Source organism: Syzygium oleosum, unplaced genomic scaffold (genome assembly GCF_021117445.2).
Source record: "Syzygium oleosum isolate NSW1041296 unplaced genomic scaffold, Sole_v2.1 Sole_v2.01, whole genome shotgun sequence".
NCBI lineage: Eukaryota > Viridiplantae > Streptophyta > Magnoliopsida > Myrtales > Myrtaceae > Syzygium > Syzygium oleosum.
Window position 1 is genome coordinate 8425987 of NW_026607485.1, and position 18713 is coordinate 8444699.

Sequence of the window (18713 nt, forward strand, 5' to 3'; positions counted from 1 at the left end):
CCTTGGTCGGGCGAGGCCCGACCTCACCAGATCCGGCGAGGTCGGGCCTCGCCGCGGCCTCCGGCGAGGGCTCGAGCCTCCCCATGGTCGGGCGAGGCCCGACCTCGCCGGATCCGGCGAGGTCGAGCCTCGCCCGACCAAGGCGAGGCTCGAGCCCTCGCCGGATCTGGCGAGGTCGAGCCTCGCCCAACCAAGGTGAGGCTAGCCCTTGCCGGGTGAGGCCGCCGCCCTCGCCAGTGGCCGGCGAGGTCGAGCTCGCCGGCCTCTAGCCTTTGGCCGGTCGCCGGACCGGCTACCGGCCAGAGGAAGGAGGGGGGACCAAAAAAAAAAGTGAAAGAAAAAGAAAAAAACGGAAAAAAAATAAAAAATTCAAAAAAATATTAAAATATTATTAAAGTTGTCCACGTCGGCGCCGGTGACCGGCCGGCAGGCGTCCACTTCAGCAAATTCCGGTCAGAATTGACCGGAAGGACTAAATTGGCAAAAAAACAAAAGGTTTAGGACTGAATTGACATCAATTTAAAAGGTTTAGGACTTAATTGGCACCAAAAAAAGGTTTAGGACTAAATTGGCACAAAAAAAAAGTTTAGGACTGAATTGGCACCAATGCAAAAGGTTTAGGACTGAATTGGCACTAATGCAAAAGGTTTATGACTTTTTTGACACTTTTTCCCCGTAAATCGTGATGGAGAGATAAATAACAATAACTGTCTTAATCTAACCGTGAAAGTGCAGTTTTCATGGCATTTTGCTGGCATGACATTGAGTAATTAGTAGAAGACAATATGGGTGGTCAGTTCCAGGGTGAAAACTGCTCAAGCTAGAATTGAGAACCGTCCACTAAGGACCGGTTCCATAAAATGGAAACCAGAAACTGCCCAATGGTTTCATGGACCCACCCGAAAACCAGACCGCTAGTCCGATCCGATTCCCTGGTGGGTCTATGGAACCGGTCGTTTTAATAATCCTCTAAAGATGCTGCACAAAACCATTGATGAACTAAAGATGCTGCAGCCGTAAGCAAATTGAAAATAGCCAAATCTGGGCATTAAAATGTTCACAATAACTACTCCATCCCAAGTTCACATGCATTAGAAGTTGCTCAAAGCATGAGACAAACATAAGATCTAAAGTATGAAAAAAAAAACAATCAATTGAGCGAAATCTGTGCAACAATCAAATGAAACAGCGAAACGAAACAACCCAACAAAAAAACATCCTAGACTCGCTGAGAGGTGAGGCGACCGCGAATCGAGAGGCAAGACAGAGCTCAGCTAGTGTGAGAAGCCAAAGCGAGAGACAAAGCAAGTGCAGATGAGAGCAAGAGATGGAGAGAGCTGAGAGGACTGAGGAGTGAGGTGAGCGAGAGAGCGGAAAAGCTTAAAATTATAATATGTATGTATGTATGTATGTACGTACATACGTACGTACCGGGTGGGTGGTTCTAACTTGAAACCGAGAATTGGGCCGGTACTCACCACTTCCAATTTATTGAAATCGGGACCTGCCGTTCTTGACCGATTCGATCCGGTTTTGAGCGGTCCAAGCGGTTCCTAGGTCTTTTCCACACCCTTACCAGACAAATGGAGTATGGGGAAAAATTCAATGCAAGAACGAAAAACCGGTGTCAGCAATTCAGGGAGGAAGCTTTTTAGGTGGTACGGTTTTGATATCCCAAGTCTCTGTTCACATCAAAAAATGACCAACTTTCGACTATGATCGGCAAACTTAGTTGATGGGAGTATAGTTTGGTCGATTATGGATGGAACTATCGGCAAGAAGAAAATGTTGATCGATTTCTGGATATCAATAATCAAGTGTTGCTATTGATATGTGATGACAATTGGTTAACGATTATCTGATAATCATGAATGCCAGTGACTAATTATTGGTATCGATATACGATAGAGACTAATTGATAATGGTTTAACCATGTGATTATTATTCAAGATAAGTATTGAAGATAGATGAAATTGCTTCGGATAAGGACTACATGCAGTTATTAAGTCTGAGATCGTGGCAAGAAAGTTACCCTAGAAGATTCAAGTAATAACAGTTCATAAGGAAGTTATGAAACCTAAGATTGTGGCAAAGAAGTTATATTCAAAGATTTCAAATAATAAGCAGTTATTGATTATGTTAGGCTATAAATATCGAAGTGTATTCACGTAAAACCCTTCTCCCATCCATCAAAGAATTCAACTTTCTAGCAAATTTATCTTTATTTTTACTTTTCCGCAATTCAAATATCATTCAATTCCCATACTTTAGTCGTAATTTCAAATATCTTACCGTCGATTAAATTCCGACTTTGTATTTTTATTATTGTACTTTGTTGTTGATTAAATTCCGGCAAAGCGTTTTATATCATTGGGCTTCATCGTTGATTAAATTACGTTGAAGCGTATTTGTTCCTTGTGTTCCATTGATACAATTCATATCCGGAATTGCTCCAATCTCCTCTTAATAAAAACCATAGAACGAATTTCAGTGAAAGATATTTTGTTAACTATCCAATTTCGGCGATACAGTCTCGTAATAACCATTTTCAGGATGCGTCTGTTTTGCGGAAAACGAATGATTTATATTTTTTAAAAATAATCGCTTATATTGCTTACAAAGATGAAAGAACATCCCGACTTCTATTTTTTCTTGACGTTCTGAAGTTGCTTGTTCTTTTATGGCTCTTTAGTCCGCTTGTTAGCTGTTCAGCTCGTGCTTCTTAACCATCGGGCTCCTGTTGAACTTTTAGCGCCTGCTAGCCTTAGTTAGCCGCTACACCTTTGCACCTATCGCGACACCTGTGTCGCCTTAGGTACGAGATTTTTGTGTTCGGCTCTCCGTTGTATCTTGTGTATTGAAAAGTATATAATCCTCTTACAAAAAAAAAAAAGATGAAAGAACATGCAACATTTTCATCGTACAAGAAAATATTTAGACATAAATTGTTATTGATAACGAAAATATTTTTTATTAACTTATTATTTCAAGTAATATAAGTAATTTATTAGTAAAATATTTTTTTAATTATATTTTTTTTTTTACAAAACAAACGGAATGGTAGTGTATTCTTATGGATACTCCTTGTCCGCACGATGCTCGTCGTTAATGGTGATCCCACCTTGAAGTAAAAGAATAAACCATGAGGACCCTTGATTTTTTTGTTATTCAAAGTGTACGTGGAATTCAATTCATAGCCATTCAATATAAAACAATAAAAAAAAAAACCCACTTTGGAAGTAAACCCTAGAGTGAATATTTCGATTTAATATTTGCATGCAGCAACCCCGATTTGCAAGAAAATTTATCGACTTAAAGTACGTGATTAGAATATAAATTTCGTGCATAGTGGGACAACTCATCGATAATAATTAAAAAAAAAAAGAGGGTATTTCTTCGCTTACAATTTACCAATTGTCGATAAGATTCTTGGCTTTTTTGAATAGCTGAGGCTTTCGACTCCATACAATTGTCGCAAACTCTTCCGTTCAATCGAAATTCCCCTCTTTTGTTTTGACTCCATACAATTGTCGCAAACTCTCCCGTTCAATCAAAATTCCCTTCTTTGGTTCTCCTTTTCGGAAGGTGCTTGACACGAAAACGACGGCGTAAATTAAGATTAAGATGACTAAAAGTCTCTGGCTAAAGGTATTTGATTTTTGGGAAAATTCCAATTTGGGGTTCAAAGTGGGGCCATTTTCTCAATTTGGGGTCCCGAGTGGACTTAGTACCAAATTGATACCCGAAGTCCCCAAAAGTGTCAAATAAAGTGCAGGTCGCCGGAGGCCAAAATACTCGCCAGGCCGGCGATCCAGTGGCTTGTTCCGTGACGGAAACAGTGTTTTTATATATATTTTTTTCTTTTTTCTGTTTTTTTCTTTTCCTTTTCCTCTTTTTTTTTTCTCCTTTCCCTCCGCCGGCCATTGCCGGGGCCGGCGGAGGTCGCCGGCCTCAGGCGGAGGCGGCCCTGGCCGGCGAGGGGGACCCAGGGTCGGGCGAGGTCGCCCTCGCCCGCCCGGCCCAAGCGAGGGCGGCCCTCGCCCTCGCCGGCGTCGGGCGACCCTCGCTCGGCCCTGGGTCGCCGGCGAGGCGAGGCCGCCCTCGCTGGGCTGGGCGGGCGAGGGCCGCCCTCGCCCAGATCCGGCAAGGGATGCTCTCGCCGGATCCGCGAGGGTCGCCTCGCCCGCCCGGCCCTTGGCGGCCGCCCTGCCGGATCCGGCGAGGGTTGCTCTGCCGGATGCGCGGGTCGCCTCGCCCGGCCGGGCGGGCGAGGGCGGCCCTCGCTCGGCGCGGCGAGGGCGACCCTCGCCGGGCCCGGGTCGCCCTTGCCGGCCAGGGCCTGCCTCCGCCTGAGGCCAGCGACCTCCGCCGGCCCCGGCAATGCCCGGCGGAGGGAAAGGAGAAAAAAAAAAGAGGAAAAGGAAAAGAAAAAAAAAAAATAAATAAAAACACTGTTTCCGTTCGCCGGAACAGTCGCGGGATCGCCGGCCGGCGGGTATTTTGGCCGGCCGGCGATCCAGACCCTTATTTGACACTTTTTGGGGACTTTGGGTACTAATTTAGCACGAAGTCCACTTGGGACCCCAAATTGGAATTTTCCCTTTATTTGAGTGGGTGTCATGCAGCCGTACAATTAGGAGTTTATATATCAATTACGTGATTAAAAAATGAAAATCAAAGCGAATTATTATACTAATTTAAAATAGAATTTGATCAAATTATTGCCAGCAGATTGCTATTCTGCGTATGTCTTCTGACTTTTTACAAACTGCCCCAAGAAAAACGTAAGCAATTAGAAGCGCTGACAATGCATGTAGGCTTAAATAGTCTAGTCTCGATCGCTCACGAATCTCCCGAATGCGAATAATTGAATTATCGACTACGACGAGAATATATACTTTTGATTTTATTACGGTTCAGATTTATGAATAATTAAATAATTGTAATTATCAACTCGAGAAGGGAAAGGGATTTTTTCTCTAAAAATATTTTTGTTTGTTTTGCGAAAATAATTTGAAAAATATTTTCCTAAAAATGATAACCCATATCGCTTAAAAAAATGAACAAACGAAAAAAATTTCAACGTTCGAAAAAGAAATGATTTGTAAAACAGTTCAACTGATCATTTCTAGAAAAACATTTTTCAAATCATTTGCTTTTGAAATCACGGGACCAAAATCCTCTTGTTATGCAAGTGTATGAGGTTATTTGTGAAAATCCTCTATTTAATGACATATTAGTTTTGGCCAAAAATAGGAAAAATTATCAAAAAAGTCCTAAATCTATTGTATGACGGCCAATTTAGTTTTAAACCTTTCAATTGTGCCAATCTAGTCTTAAACATTTTGGTGATTTGCCAATTTAGTAATAAACATTCTAACGAATTGCCAATATAATCATTCCTCCTAATTTCAAACGGAAATCACTAACGTGCCGATTCAGTTAGCTCTGGCAGTCCTACGTGACATAGTTGGCACTGACGTTAACAATCATTTTATATTTTTAGACTAAGTTTTCCAAATTTTTTATTGATCTTTATTGATTTTTTTCTTTTCTTTCTTTTCTTTTTTTCTTCCTAGCACCCTTGCCCGACCCTTACCCATTGGCTGACGAAGGTTACTGGCCCTCGGCCAGTGGTCGGCGGCCTCGCCGGCTTGTGAAGAAAAAATAAAGAAAAGAAAAATATTAATAAAATTAATAAAAATTAGGAAATTTTTTTAAAGAAATTCAAAAAATTATGCGTCAGATGTGCCAGTTATGATGGTCAGCGCTGACTGGACTGCCACGTAGTGGTTTCCTGCCAAAATTAGTTAAAAGGACTATATTGGCAATTCATTAAATGAACTGGCTGTTGTTTTATAGTTTATGACTTTTTGAACAATTTTCTCGAAAAAAATGCAAAGAGCAAATTTTTTTGTTCATGCTATAAATCATGATGAAATTCTCTGTAACAAATTAATGTATGTGCTGCAGTCTACATAGTGGTATTTTTTTTTTGGTCAAAACATAGTGGTATTAAAACAATGGAGATTGGATGGGGAAATTGTCCGATTTGTCCTAAATTTATTATACATATGTCAATTCAGTCCTAAACTTTTCAATTTATGTTTTTTAGTCCTTTACATTTGGCCAAAATTCAAATGGAATCCTTCCGGCTAATTTTGTTGAAAATCACTGTTGTGGCGATGTGTTACATAGGACTGCAGGAGATAAATAGGCCGTCACGTCGGTGATTTCCGATGAAAATTAATTGGAAGCACTATATTGAAAATTCGCGCAAAGGTTTAGGACTAAATTAGCAAGCTGAACAGATTATGACTGAATTGTCATCCGTATAATAAGTCTAGGATAGATTGGGTAATCTTTCCGTGATTCAACTAGCATACAAATTACAATATATATATATATAGAAAATGTAAAGCACTATTTCTGAAAGTACATAACGTAGTGTGCAGCTGCCCCTATATGACAGGACATTAGGAGATAAATGACAAAATTTTCCAAGAAATTTAATTTTGAAAAGAGAAACTGGTGGATGGATTAATTTTTATTTTGGGAAAATATTAATGATTAAACAAACTAGCATGGTGTTCTTGAAAGCACAACATTGAAATCTAACTAAGCTTGAGCTAATTAAATTTTCTTACACCACTTGGTGTTACATTTCTACTTATTTGAAAATCACTATAAAATTCCGTTTGTTAATTCGCAGAAAATAAATGATTTGAAAAATATTTTCTCAAAAAATGATTGCTTGTACTGCTTACAAAAATGAATTAACCAAAAAATCTTTTCATTGTCCATGAAAATGTTTAAACATAAATTATTGTCGATAGCGAAAGCATTTTTCATTAATTAATAATTTCAAGCGACATTAATGATCATTTTTAGGAAAATATTTTTCAATTCATTTATTTTTTGCAAAACAAACGGAGCCTAAGTCTACCCACGATGTTAATGCATTATCTTGTGAATTACATGTACGGTAAAATAGGACACTGGCCATCATCATTGGCCTCAAATGTGCACAAACATTGCATTTACACAAAAGAACTGATATTTGCAAAATTGAGCAAAACTACTTTATTACTTAATTTTTGAATGATTAGACAATGGAGAAATTATTAATTATATAAATATATCTATATATGGAGAAATTATATAAGATTGTTGTTAGATAGAAATTATTCATATTTTAATATTAAAATATGTGAGAGATTATGTGTACTTATTAAGGTACCCATTTGTATGTGGATTCAATAATTGTAAAATATTGTAATTAGAACACTTCGGGGGGAAAAATGAGTGATGTCCCTTAATTATAGGAGTTATTTTGTGAATATTTTTTTGTACATCTGCATCACTGATAGTAAATAATGCAAGGTGCTATATACTACGTGCGTGACAAAAAATTAATAAGTTACCTGTGAATCGACCATTAAATTATATATAATACATGTGAATACGGTAAACAAGTTTACTATCGAGATTTTTTCTTTAATTGGACCGACGGCACAGAGAGTCACGACCTAATCATAATACATAAACCTTAGTATCGAAATACATTTACTCGTTAAAAAAGCTACCTGAAGCGACCATAAGTTTATGAGCACTTGAGCAGCACGCGGAATCCATCGCCATTTAATAAAAAAAAGAAAAAGAAAGACCCTGTTTGGAAGTAAACCTTAAAGTGAATATTCAGATTTTAGTGACTTAAAATATGTGAAACCCCAATTTGCAAGAAAAATAGCGACTTAAAAATATAAATTTCGTGCACAATGGGGCAACTCACCAATAATAATAATAAAAAAAAGGGAGGGCATTTCTTCTCTTACAATTTCCCAATTATTGATAAGATTCTTTGCTTTTGGAAGAGCTGAGGCCTTCGACTCCATACAATTCTTGCAAAATCTCCCATCAATCAAATTCTTTTTTTCTTCTCCTTTCTGGAATGTGCTTAACACGAAAACGACAGCGTAAACTAAAATTAAGATATTATCACAAAATAATGGTTAAAATCACGAAAAATCCTAAATTGGTATACCTATGATACTTTTACTTCAAACTAATTTTTTGACCACCAAAAACCTCAAACTGGTACATCTGTGATAAATTTACCCTCCGTTAGTTTCCATTAAATTTTACTGTCAAAATTCTGAGTTTGATGACACTCCGGATTAGGTCGACACGCTCTAAGTTGTTCCTGAAACATGCATTTCCACGCTCCTAATGGTTTGAACCAATTAAGCATATCACCTAAATGCTTGAATTTGTCTTCTCCCTAGAGAATTCTATCATACCCTCTATTTGTCACAAGTGTACTGATTTGTGGCTTTTCGTGATATTAATCTAATTTAATAGAGGGTGAAATTTCGTCAATGTACCAATTTGGGATAAATTTATCACAGTTGTAACGGTTTGCGATTTTTCATGGTATTAACCAAAAAAAAAAATTAAGATGACCAGGCTAAAGGTATTTGATTTTTGAGCGGGTGTCATGCGGCCGTACATTTGTGCGTTTATATGTCAATTTAAATGACTAAAAAAAGAAAGAAAATCAAAGCGACTTATTATACTGATTGAAAATAGAACTGATCAAATTATTGCAAGCAAGTTGCTCTTCTGCGCATGCCTTTGACTATTTTACGAACCGCACCAACAAAAACCGCAAGCAATTAAAAGCGCTGGCAACGCACGTGGGACTAAATAGTCTTTAAGACTCTATCGCTCACAAACCGCGAGTACGCGAATCATTGAATTATCGACTGCGATGGGAATATATACTCTCAGTTTAATCACGCTTCGAATCCATTATATAATTGTGATTATTAACCCGAGAAAGGGAAAATGGTCCCTTTCATCCCAAAATAACACCGTTCGTTTCGCGTAAAATGAATAATTTTGATAACATTTTCCTAAAAATGATCGTCCATATCGCTTATAAAAATAAACGAACGATTTTTATCGTTCTCGGGAATATTTAAATATAAATTATTGCTCACGGTGAAAAATATTTTTATTGTTATTTTTAAAATTATTTATCTTTTCGCGGAATAAAAGGCGAGGTATTTTATGTTTGGGCAATTTTTTTAACGTTTGGGTTGACCGAGTTTCGATCAGACGCGTAAATTCTTTGGAGGAAGAAACCAACGGCGCGTAACAAAACTTGGCCAAAGGTCTCCCTCCCTTTTAACGAGTGAATGTGAAACTGCGCCATCAACTTGTTGATGATGGCGATGTCACTTTGTTCCTTTTCTACCGGGAAAAGACACATTTGGCTTGGCTTACGTTGCTCTATGTTTCAGACTTTTTGTCAGTATCCACGGCGATTTGTGAACCAGGGTGGTGGATGATAGATCGGGGCAAAGTGGAGCAATAATAGCTTTTTGATGGGGACATCGGTGCCCGAGTTCCGGGTACGATCGATCCGCATCGACACGATAGATGTTTTCGCACGAGATTGTCGTGGAGCCCAAAAAGAACCATGTCGTGGAAACGCGGTGCCCAACGGGTTCCGTGATCCCGACAATCCGGCCCGATCCATGTAAACCGAGCCTCCTCCCCCCCTGGAACGATCCCGACATGGGATTTTGGGGGTGTTGCAAACTTCTTTATACCAACTCGTCAATGTACTGCTGCCCTTTCAATGTGTAGTCGGCTACATTCTATCTTCTCCATCATCTTAGAAGCCCGGGAGCCGTACTTTATTTGAGACTTCTTGCTCTTGTTAGATTCGGATATGAACCTAGCTTGTCCCATACCACACATATCAACTGGAGAGAATCATGCTCTAATATTATCTACAAACGACCCGCCCCGGTCCACGTCAATCAAGCCCCCAAACGAAATATCCAGAACAACCACACAAGGTGATGACCATCCGATGCAGGATTTGAGGGTCACGAGGACACCTCGTGACCGCATTTGCTATTGCCCAAAAGTCAAAAAACTTATCGCTCGTCACTGTTTGCCTATGTTACTCGTGAATCCGTGGGTGTGGTGGCGAATGCAAAACTCCCACGAGAGCCGTAAGCAAAGCAAAAACGCTTGCATACAACGTGGGGGGCGAATTATTGACATCTGCAAGCCGAAAGAGACAGCACTTCCATAGCTTCTGTTCAAATGCTACGTGGAGAGTTCCTGGTGATTACGGAACGCGAGCGGCCACGTTCACTGTTCCCTCGCTCGACAACGATCGGTACGTGCAGTCCCCCATGAGTGAAGAAGCTGCGAGGATGTTTCCCAGAAAAGACACGAAGCATAAACCCAAGACAAAACCAACCAAAAACGAGGATAAATTATCATAGAAAGAACAAAGACCTCACTTCTATACGCCTAACGCGTGAGGTGGGGTCTTCGTGAGGACAAAGACAGCAACCCCTTTTTACTTGCGATGTGCGCCTCTCGTGCTCATGCAGAATAATCCGAACCGCATCGATAAACTACCGAGGACCACCTTTTTCTCCGCCGTGACCGAACAATACGTGATAGGGATGCTGAGTAAACGGTTTCGTCTTCGTTTATGTGCTAGGCAACACGAATTAGAACATTGTTGGAGGTTTAGATGAGTCGATCGTTGTCCCCACACGTTCTAAGACGCATCGTTCTATAGAACAAAGTTGGTCAGCAATGAATGTTGCGTGAGGAAAGTAAAAGCACACTTGGTTAAAAGAACTCTAAAGCTTGAAAAGGACACGGCATGACCCATGCATGCTTGGTCGAAAGGAACCACTATCATTCATTGATCAATCAGTAGAATAGCTAGAGGGTTTCCACTAAGCCACAGGTCAATGGCCACAAAGCAAAGCCATAGGCACTCCCTTCCTAATGGAAAACTTATTCCACTAGAGTAACCCAATCTATTTTTCAGACTGCTTCCTTTTGGCAAGCCAAACCAGCTGAAAGGATGAACCACACAGCGGTGTGTGATCGAGCCAAGGAGTCACCGAGAAAAGCAAAGAACATGCTCGGCTAAATGACCCTAGACAATGGGCTTGGAACATCAAGTGGTGAGTTGGGTAGGCGAAAAGAGCAACACTTCAGGCCATAGAATAAGGTGGAAGAGGTGAAGCGGGGGGAAAAACAGAAAAGGAAAGACGGTCAAAGGGGGCAAAAAGAAAAACTATGTTCATCAAATGAATCAATCCAATTCTTCCCAGGATAATGCTAACAATCCTTTTCAAACAAAGGACTGGTTTAAGCAGTTACTTGACTTGAAAAATCTTCTTAATCTGGCCATCAGGTCCATCAGTTGTTTAGTCGAGGTGATTTAGTAAAACACAGATCCAACCAACATTAGGAACTGAAATTGGAAAGGGAAGAGCGACCGCCAGTTGCTGTATAGCCCAGCAACCTAGCAACTCCAGGTCAATTAAAAAATTACCCATGAAATTATTAAGTCCTTCCACATGCTGAAGGTCATGTGCTCATCTAGAAACTTCAAAAGCTTAAAAGCATCTACATCTTAAACCTCTCCTAGACTACAGACAGCACAAAGATGCATCAGGCTAAGTATTAAGAGAAACCTCCGGCTGTCGCATTCGACGCCTACGCCTCAATCTTCTGTGGCTTTGTGGAGGAACTTTATTTGTCCCACTTGAGGTAACTGGATGACGAATCTCCTCTTCTGTCATCATACCTCCAAAAATACAATCAAGGGGGTCGCCCATCACGTCAACTCCATAGCTCGCCTATAATGAGATGAGTTGGACCAATATTAACCATAAAATGAATATACTAGGGAAGAAGCAAAGAACTTCTCAAAATTTAGTCCACGAAATGATAGTGTCGTATTAAGAGCAGATAAACGCTATCAAATCTCAAACTCCGTACAGCGCGTGAAGCATCGCTAATATATAATTGTTAACAAAACAAGCAACTGTTACTCGTCATCTTGACATGGCGATATATAACATTCGGAGAGGCTCAAAAGCTAAAGATTCATGTTAATGGTAATGGACAGGGAGGTCTAAATGGCATAGACATAAAGATTCGGTGTCATGGAGGAATGAACTGCGGTGATGTTCTGACTGATTCATGTCAGTAAAACAAGGCTGCTGAAAGCAGATTTCCCTTAAACACACCATTTTGTATTGACTAATTGCAACCGCTAGGAGATGAAACAAGCCATTTCGCTTACCATAAGGAAGCAACCGTCACCATCAATGTTTTTATACAAATCCTGCATTCACTGAGATTAGATTTTTATCGTTTTTTAAGGGGGCGGGGGGGAAGTGTTTACTTGCATAGTGTCCAATGGAGCAGCCCACCGCAAACTAGTTGTGGTCATTACAAGATATCTGTCACATAATTGATAATTCATGGAATTGAGGGTAGTATTAGGGGTGAACAGTTCCAGGTTCCGTATAGGTTCCACCTAAAACCTGGAACCTACCCATGGGAACAGGTTCCTCATTTTTAGAACCTGGAACCTATCCTACATATCTTGGAACTTGAAACCTACCCTGTCATAGGTTCCAAGGTCGGTTACAAGTTCTACCTAGGTTCCACCTGGATGATTAATTGAACAATTGCAGTGAATCATTATCTTTAATGATCACCAATTGCCGTAACAATCCACTTACCATAACTTATATTTAGACACACGAAAAATATGAAATATTAACAAAGTAAAATTCCCAGTCATAAAAAAGAAGCTCAGACTAGTGATTTCAAATTATACACTCATCATCAGACGTCGTGAAATACTGCAAGATCACGCAAAGACATAAACTAAGAAAAACACAAAAACTTGTTTTAAGTTTCAGTACCTAAAACCTAGAACCTGCCCGTCGAAAGGTTCCCCAATTTTTGGAACCTGGAACCTACCCCGCATATCTTGGAACCTGGAACCAACATATTTCCATCGGTTCGGTTCTTAGGTTCCACGTTCGACTTGAAACCATGCTCACCCCTAGGTAGTATGTTCTTGTATGCAGGATAGTAGGCAGAAAAGGCCTATGCAAACTTCTTGGTGGCTGGTATTTCAGTTAAATCGGATCGCACTGAAGTTGACTTTTCAATACAGAAAATGACTCTCAACTCAAAAAGGTGATCAATTTATATTATTTGGGTTTTTCTTTATATAAACCAGTGCAAATAATGCAATATGGGCTCACAGTATTACTGTCTTACTTCTATAATCCTGTATTGATAACACAAGCTTTCGATTATGTTTTTTCTGCCATTGAAACTAATTTGCCCAGGATCTTCTCCTACACTGTGGAGGCAGAACTTAGACAAGCTTAATTGATAGAGATTTTCTATAATCAAAACTTATGTGCATCAGGGAATCTTTCTTAACAGTAAACGGATTGTGCCTTAAGCTATTGAAAATTACACTCAGAAATAGGCGGTAAAATAATACCCGAGAAAAAAGGCCGGTTGCTTTACTCAGAGAATTGCGCTTCAACTCTATTGCCCTTTCAATGTCAGAGTCGCTTGGGAAGTCAACTGAGTTGGTTTTGGAGTCATTCTCGGGATTGCCGTAGGAATTCTTCCCCATATTTCTGTTGAAGTCATAATCATGCAACTGTTGACTCCTCCCACTGTGAACGTCAGTTTCATGGGTCTGCTGGCCATAAGCAACCCCATCGCTATAACTATTCCGGTAACGCCACCTCAACCTTGGTTGATCCGAAGTGGAATCGTCAAATACTTGCTCCGAATAGAAATGCCTCGCTAGAAGCCGCATTTTGCCTGGATCATGATGATATTTCCTCACTATTCTGTGGCACATAAAATGATGAAACTTAAGAGACTGGTTATGAAGGCATGCACCAGTCTAAATAACATGAAATAAAGTCTATTGACTGAAGCCAAAGGACCAAACATGAACAATCCATCTTATCACAAATGTGGAGTTACAACATTTGGTACAATTGGTGGATGGTGGGGATCAAAAAACATGGATATTGAATTTGAAAGCGCAGATGAAGGACTCTTTCTGTAATTCATCTATGTTTTGCACATACCAATACTTCTGGTGATTCCTCAAATTCTCATGATCGTGTAGAAGTTCCAATTTATATATTAGCCTATCTGAGAGTAACTGGGAAAGAAGGGCTTAAAATGCCATCAACGACCAAAGATGAAAATAACCAAGTGTTTCAATATTAAGCTCACGCTAGTGTGTTCCTGCGTCAACACATAAACAGGTGCGCATTACATCTTCGTGAAGTGCGCATTCTCAAATCCTTTGCATGTGCATGCGCATGGAGTCGCCATGTGAATGAGCACGTGCACTAGGACAGAGCATGCAAGTTTAAAACTTTGATTAAGATGCGCGAAGACCAACCATGGTGACCAATGAAGACTTCAGGATTAAGACAAATCTCAATCTTTGGTTGGTGTGCTGTTAAGGATATCACCTAAAGGCCAAACATCATAACAAACGAACCATTCATGATTTTTACATAATACACAACTATGATAAACTTCTTAGTGAGTCCAAAGCAGTCCATCTCGACAATGACTTTTACAATGACTGACAAGGAATCCACGTAGCATTACTATGGCAGCAGAGAAAGGGATAGATAAATAGTGTTGAAGACCCCACACTGCAAATTTCTAGAAATATGACAATAAAGCAGCACTTTTGCATGCCTTTTCTTGTCTTCCAAGAATGAAGATACCATTTCTCATGAGTTTTACTATAGAGCACAATAAAATGTACCAAAAAAATTTCAACATAGTCATCAAACCTTATAAATAAAGAAAAGGAAGGCTTATTATTTTAGAGGTTAATCAGAAACTCTTTGAACGTCCCAATACAAGCTAGAACGCTCTTAACCAAATTTCACAAAAAAATACTTACACTCCCAACAGTAGAAACCATTACGTCTTGATTATGTAGCATGTGCATCTACTGTATTTTTAGAAAATTGGGAGATAAACCAGCAACATGACTGTAGTTACTTCTAATAATCTCACTCAGCTAGGTTCCGGTACACACTTAAGAACAGAAATCACAGGTCCTGACATTGTCTTTAGTGACATTAAAAAAGCGTAAGTGTAGAGCAGACACCGGAAGAGCCCAGCATGGCATTCATAAAAATCTTCAGAGCGCAATTACATATTTGCTAATTCCTCTTGCATCCGACTGCCATGTAGTGCAAGAATATGGTCAGCACATGAATCTAATGACTTAGACAATCTCCATATTCCACAGGCAAAAGCGGATCCTACACAGAAAATGAAGTGACATTTACTGTCAAAATAAAGCAATCAACTAAATGATCAATATCAACATGAGAAGTCCCTTTACCTACTGACAGGCTAACACGTAGCAAATGATTTAACCTCCCTGTAGCTGCAGAAATGCGCTGACCGTCAAGAGACTACCATAGAAAGAAAAGAGGAGAAGAGCGGGGGATAGAGCCCCTCAAGAATCCTATACTACCTTCTTAACAAAGGAAACATGAAATCACTCAAGAAAGCCTGTTTGACATGAAAACTGGATATTTTCCTGTACGCAGAGAGAGCCCGCATAGAGCTCTTTTCAGGGCTTTGAATAGGGCTTTCGGGATTTGAAAGGCCACATGGCAACTTACTCTCCCTCTAAATTGCTTTTTCTCATATCACACACTAGATATTAACCAAAGTAATAAGTTATCTTAGGCTTTGCTATTCACAAGACACATGCCCCATTTATTTTCAAATGGTTATCATTTCAATTCTTAATGAAAAATTAATACTAAATCTGTTGTCACTTTGCTAACAATGGCAGAGTTTTGTCTTCTGTTGATTCTCTAACAGGTCGGCCTCTAAAAAGTAGAGAGTCACACCACAGTCATTGCCGAACTTTCTTCCTAGGTCTGCCACTCTTAACATGAATCTTTTTTTTCCTAAAGTAAAACAATTGGGAACCTACAATCTAAATTCTGAACCATCAAGACTCATTGAAGAATCCTAGAAACCATAAAAACTCAGTGTAAATCACGTAGAAATGCTCAATGACAATGTGAGTTGGGCCAAAACAAAAAAAGACAAAGTAAGTGAAATTCTTTCCCAAAAAACCTTTTTGGTTATAATCTATTTAGAGTTCCTCAGGATAGTGGCTCAAAGAACATGATTGTCTTTTCTAATTTTGGAGAATCTTTTCTTTCTTTGAAGTACTCAACTCGGGGCAGTGACTAGTAATGCTGGCTAGTAGGTGTTTTAACACAGAACAGATTGATTTTCGGATAACCAAGGCCAAGTGCAGGATACTAAAATGACAGCATATATGTTCTAAAATTAACCAGAGACCAAGTTGCATTGACATATATATTCAAGCAACACAAGCATGATTAGAAGGCATTTCAATACACTGAAGTAAACTCTCTCTAAATAGGATATTGGCATATTTGCAATGTGAAATTCCTGTGATAACGTAAAACCAAAAATCTAAATCTGCAAATGTCTCATACCATAGTCTTCAATCTGATATACTATACAATAATCAAAGACTGGAAGGAGCAAAAAAAACTGAAAGTGTTGCTCTAAAATAGACATGCTGCTGTTAGTCAGTCCAGTGTACAGCGGCATTGATAATCATCCGGTATATCTATCCAAATCTGACACACTCTTACTCTGCATAGCCAGCCATGTATCAACCATAAGCACCCGCACTCTGTATTTGAGAGATATACTACAGTTGATTATTACCTGAAATCCGGGGTTTCAGGAATACGCAATCAACATATCGATGATGCCTTTCCGCAAGTCCTTATTATTCCCCCCACATTTCCTTCTCTCTCACGTGCGATTGGATAAGATGTGAAGGAGGAGATAGTGATCGAGCCCAAACTGTCGTGACTTTGAAAATGGTGGATCACAACTAAGACCGAGCCCTCATTCATCCATTTGTTTAAAAATCTAATTACTTATGCCGTGATCACCTATACAAATTCGCGCAATCTACATCTTTTGCCTACAGATGCCATGTGGGCATCTAAATTTGAGTCCGACAGTAACTCGAAAAGAATCATAAGCCGAGGCGAAATGCAAACCTGTCCATACAATGCCGGAGGTAAGCCCGATACCATAAGCGAAATTGTCCAAAGCTTTCGACTTGCACGCCGACAGAAGTTTGGCTTCCTCGAGAGTCATCGTCACCTGAGCAGATAAACTAGAATTCAAGACTGACCCACCAACACAATCACCAGTCACATCACAATGCACTACTCCCCGTTCCTCCACCAGGCACGAGCAAAGCAAACGCTCAAAAAAAAAACCAAACGAATTCGCCCCCACGACAGCAGACGCTGAACAGCCCAGGAACCCGACACGCACTTTAGGTTCAAACATCCGGAAAGCCAAACGCGGCTCTCAACCCGAGCTCAATCGGCGGCGGAATCATCATGGGTCGGCAGATTGCCGGCGCTAATTGCGGAACCCAGACACGGATGAAGCGACGACACGCATCGGAGAGGGAAAGGGGGAAGGCCCCCCGGCGGTACCTTTTTGGACCTGAGAACTTGCTCGAGCTCGATGAGAGCTTCCGCCATGGCTCGTCGCGAGCAGAAGTTCGCTTCGGATTCGCCGGCGGCCGCCTTCCCTGGGTCTGCTCCGGTCACGTAGTTCCAGCTTATCCTGTTTGATGCGCCCCTGTTTTAGCGGCGACGTACAGGCGATCCATGGGCCGGCCCGGCCCGGACGGATCCCCGGGTCGGGCCGAAATTACGGCCCAAGCCCGTCCATCGGCAATATTTGATAGGGATAATTACAAGAATGATCCTGAACTTTGGCCTAATGTCCAATATCGTCCCTAAACTTTAACTTTTTGATTCAATGTGGTCCATGGACTTTTGATACATGTTTAATTTAGTCCATGGATTGTATGAAAATATTTAATGTTGTCTCTGAACTTGAATTAATTGCAGGATAACGTTGAATATTTCATACAGTCTAGAGACCACATTGAACAAATAAAAATTTCAATGATGATATTACATATTGGGTTAAAGTTCAAAGATCATGTTGCACATTTGATCCAAGTTCATGGACCATTTGTGACCCGTCAAAAATATGACCTCGATATATTTAGTGGTAACGATATGGATTTTCTGTAGTCCCTCGAGAGAGAGATCGACCGACCAACCCGAAAACGTCATAACTTGTGAATTATGTTGGGTTTCGTGAACGAATTGTTGTACCTCAAAAACACTTCAAATATTTTTTAACGAACGATCGAGATTGCAATCTGCCAGTCACTGAGCTCCTAAGAACGGATCCTCCAAGATCTATAGAAATGCCCCAATTACTATAAACCACAAAAGTACTTTTGATTCTACAAATTGAGAAAGTCCAATCACATGGACTTCATGTTTTGGTTCCATTATGGTGAAAGAATTTCATTCGTCACTTTTGTGTTCCACATCAAATTCGACAGGTTTTTATTCAAATCGATTGTTTTTCTGTTTATTTCCCTTTTTTGAGTGAAATTCATGTAATAATGATGCAAAATGATGCTTTCTCAATCCATATAAAATTCCAACTAAGTATTTTCTGTCAAGTTCTTATTCGTAAATGTTGAATATTACATAAACCCATTATTTATTATCCGAACATTTGGATTTGGATGGAGAAAAATATGCACAATGGATACGGTGCGTTTAACATCCACTTGAAGTCTCAAAACACCATATGCATTCATCTCATATAGAATTGTTCATTTTCGACATACAATTTTATCTTCATTCAATCAATTTAAACAGAGGTTATCAATATCA

The 18713-nt window shown here is 39.9% G+C and overlaps 1 protein-coding gene across 4 annotated transcripts; it reads right to left on the reverse strand.

Moving 5' to 3' along the window:
• Positions 1–11308: 11308 nt before the first annotated feature.
• LOC115677635 (uncharacterized) lies at positions 11309–17598 on the reverse strand. 4 transcript variants are annotated; one of them, XM_030600824.2, is made up of 6 exons: positions 17442–17598; positions 16992–17097; positions 15266–15310; positions 15074–15182; positions 13367–13727; positions 11309–11690 (listed from the first exon to the last, which is right to left on the reverse strand). In XM_030600824.2, the coding sequence occupies exons 1-6, from the start codon at positions 17487–17489 to the stop codon at positions 11508–11510; spliced, it is 852 nt and encodes a 283-aa protein (XP_030456684.1). In that variant the 5' UTR covers positions 17490–17598; the 3' UTR covers positions 11309–11507. The 4 variants fall into 4 exon arrangements, with proteins under 4 accessions (XP_030456684.1, XP_056169692.1, XP_056169696.1 ...); XM_056313717.1 differs by lacking the exon at positions 17442–17598 and adding an exon at positions 17275–17426; XM_056313721.1 differs by lacking the exon at positions 15266–15310.
• Between the last annotated feature and the right edge of the window lie 1115 nt (positions 17599–18713).

What these genes read in the sequence shown, in the direction of transcription:
- LOC115677635 (XM_030600824.2), bottom strand. Translation starts at nt 17,489, where the DNA reads ATGGCGGAAGCTCTCATCGAGCTCGAGCAAGTTCTCAGGTCCAAAAAG. An exon ending in AAGTTCTCAGGTCCAAAAAG is followed by an intron (nt 17,098 to 17,441) that starts GTACCGCCGGGG and finishes TTATCTGCTCAG; the next exon opens with GTGACGATGACTCTCGAGGA. An exon ending in CAAGAGGAATTAGCAAATAT is followed by an intron (nt 13,728 to 15,073) that starts GTAATTGCGCTC and finishes TATGTGCCACAG; the next exon opens with AATAGTGAGGAAATATCATC.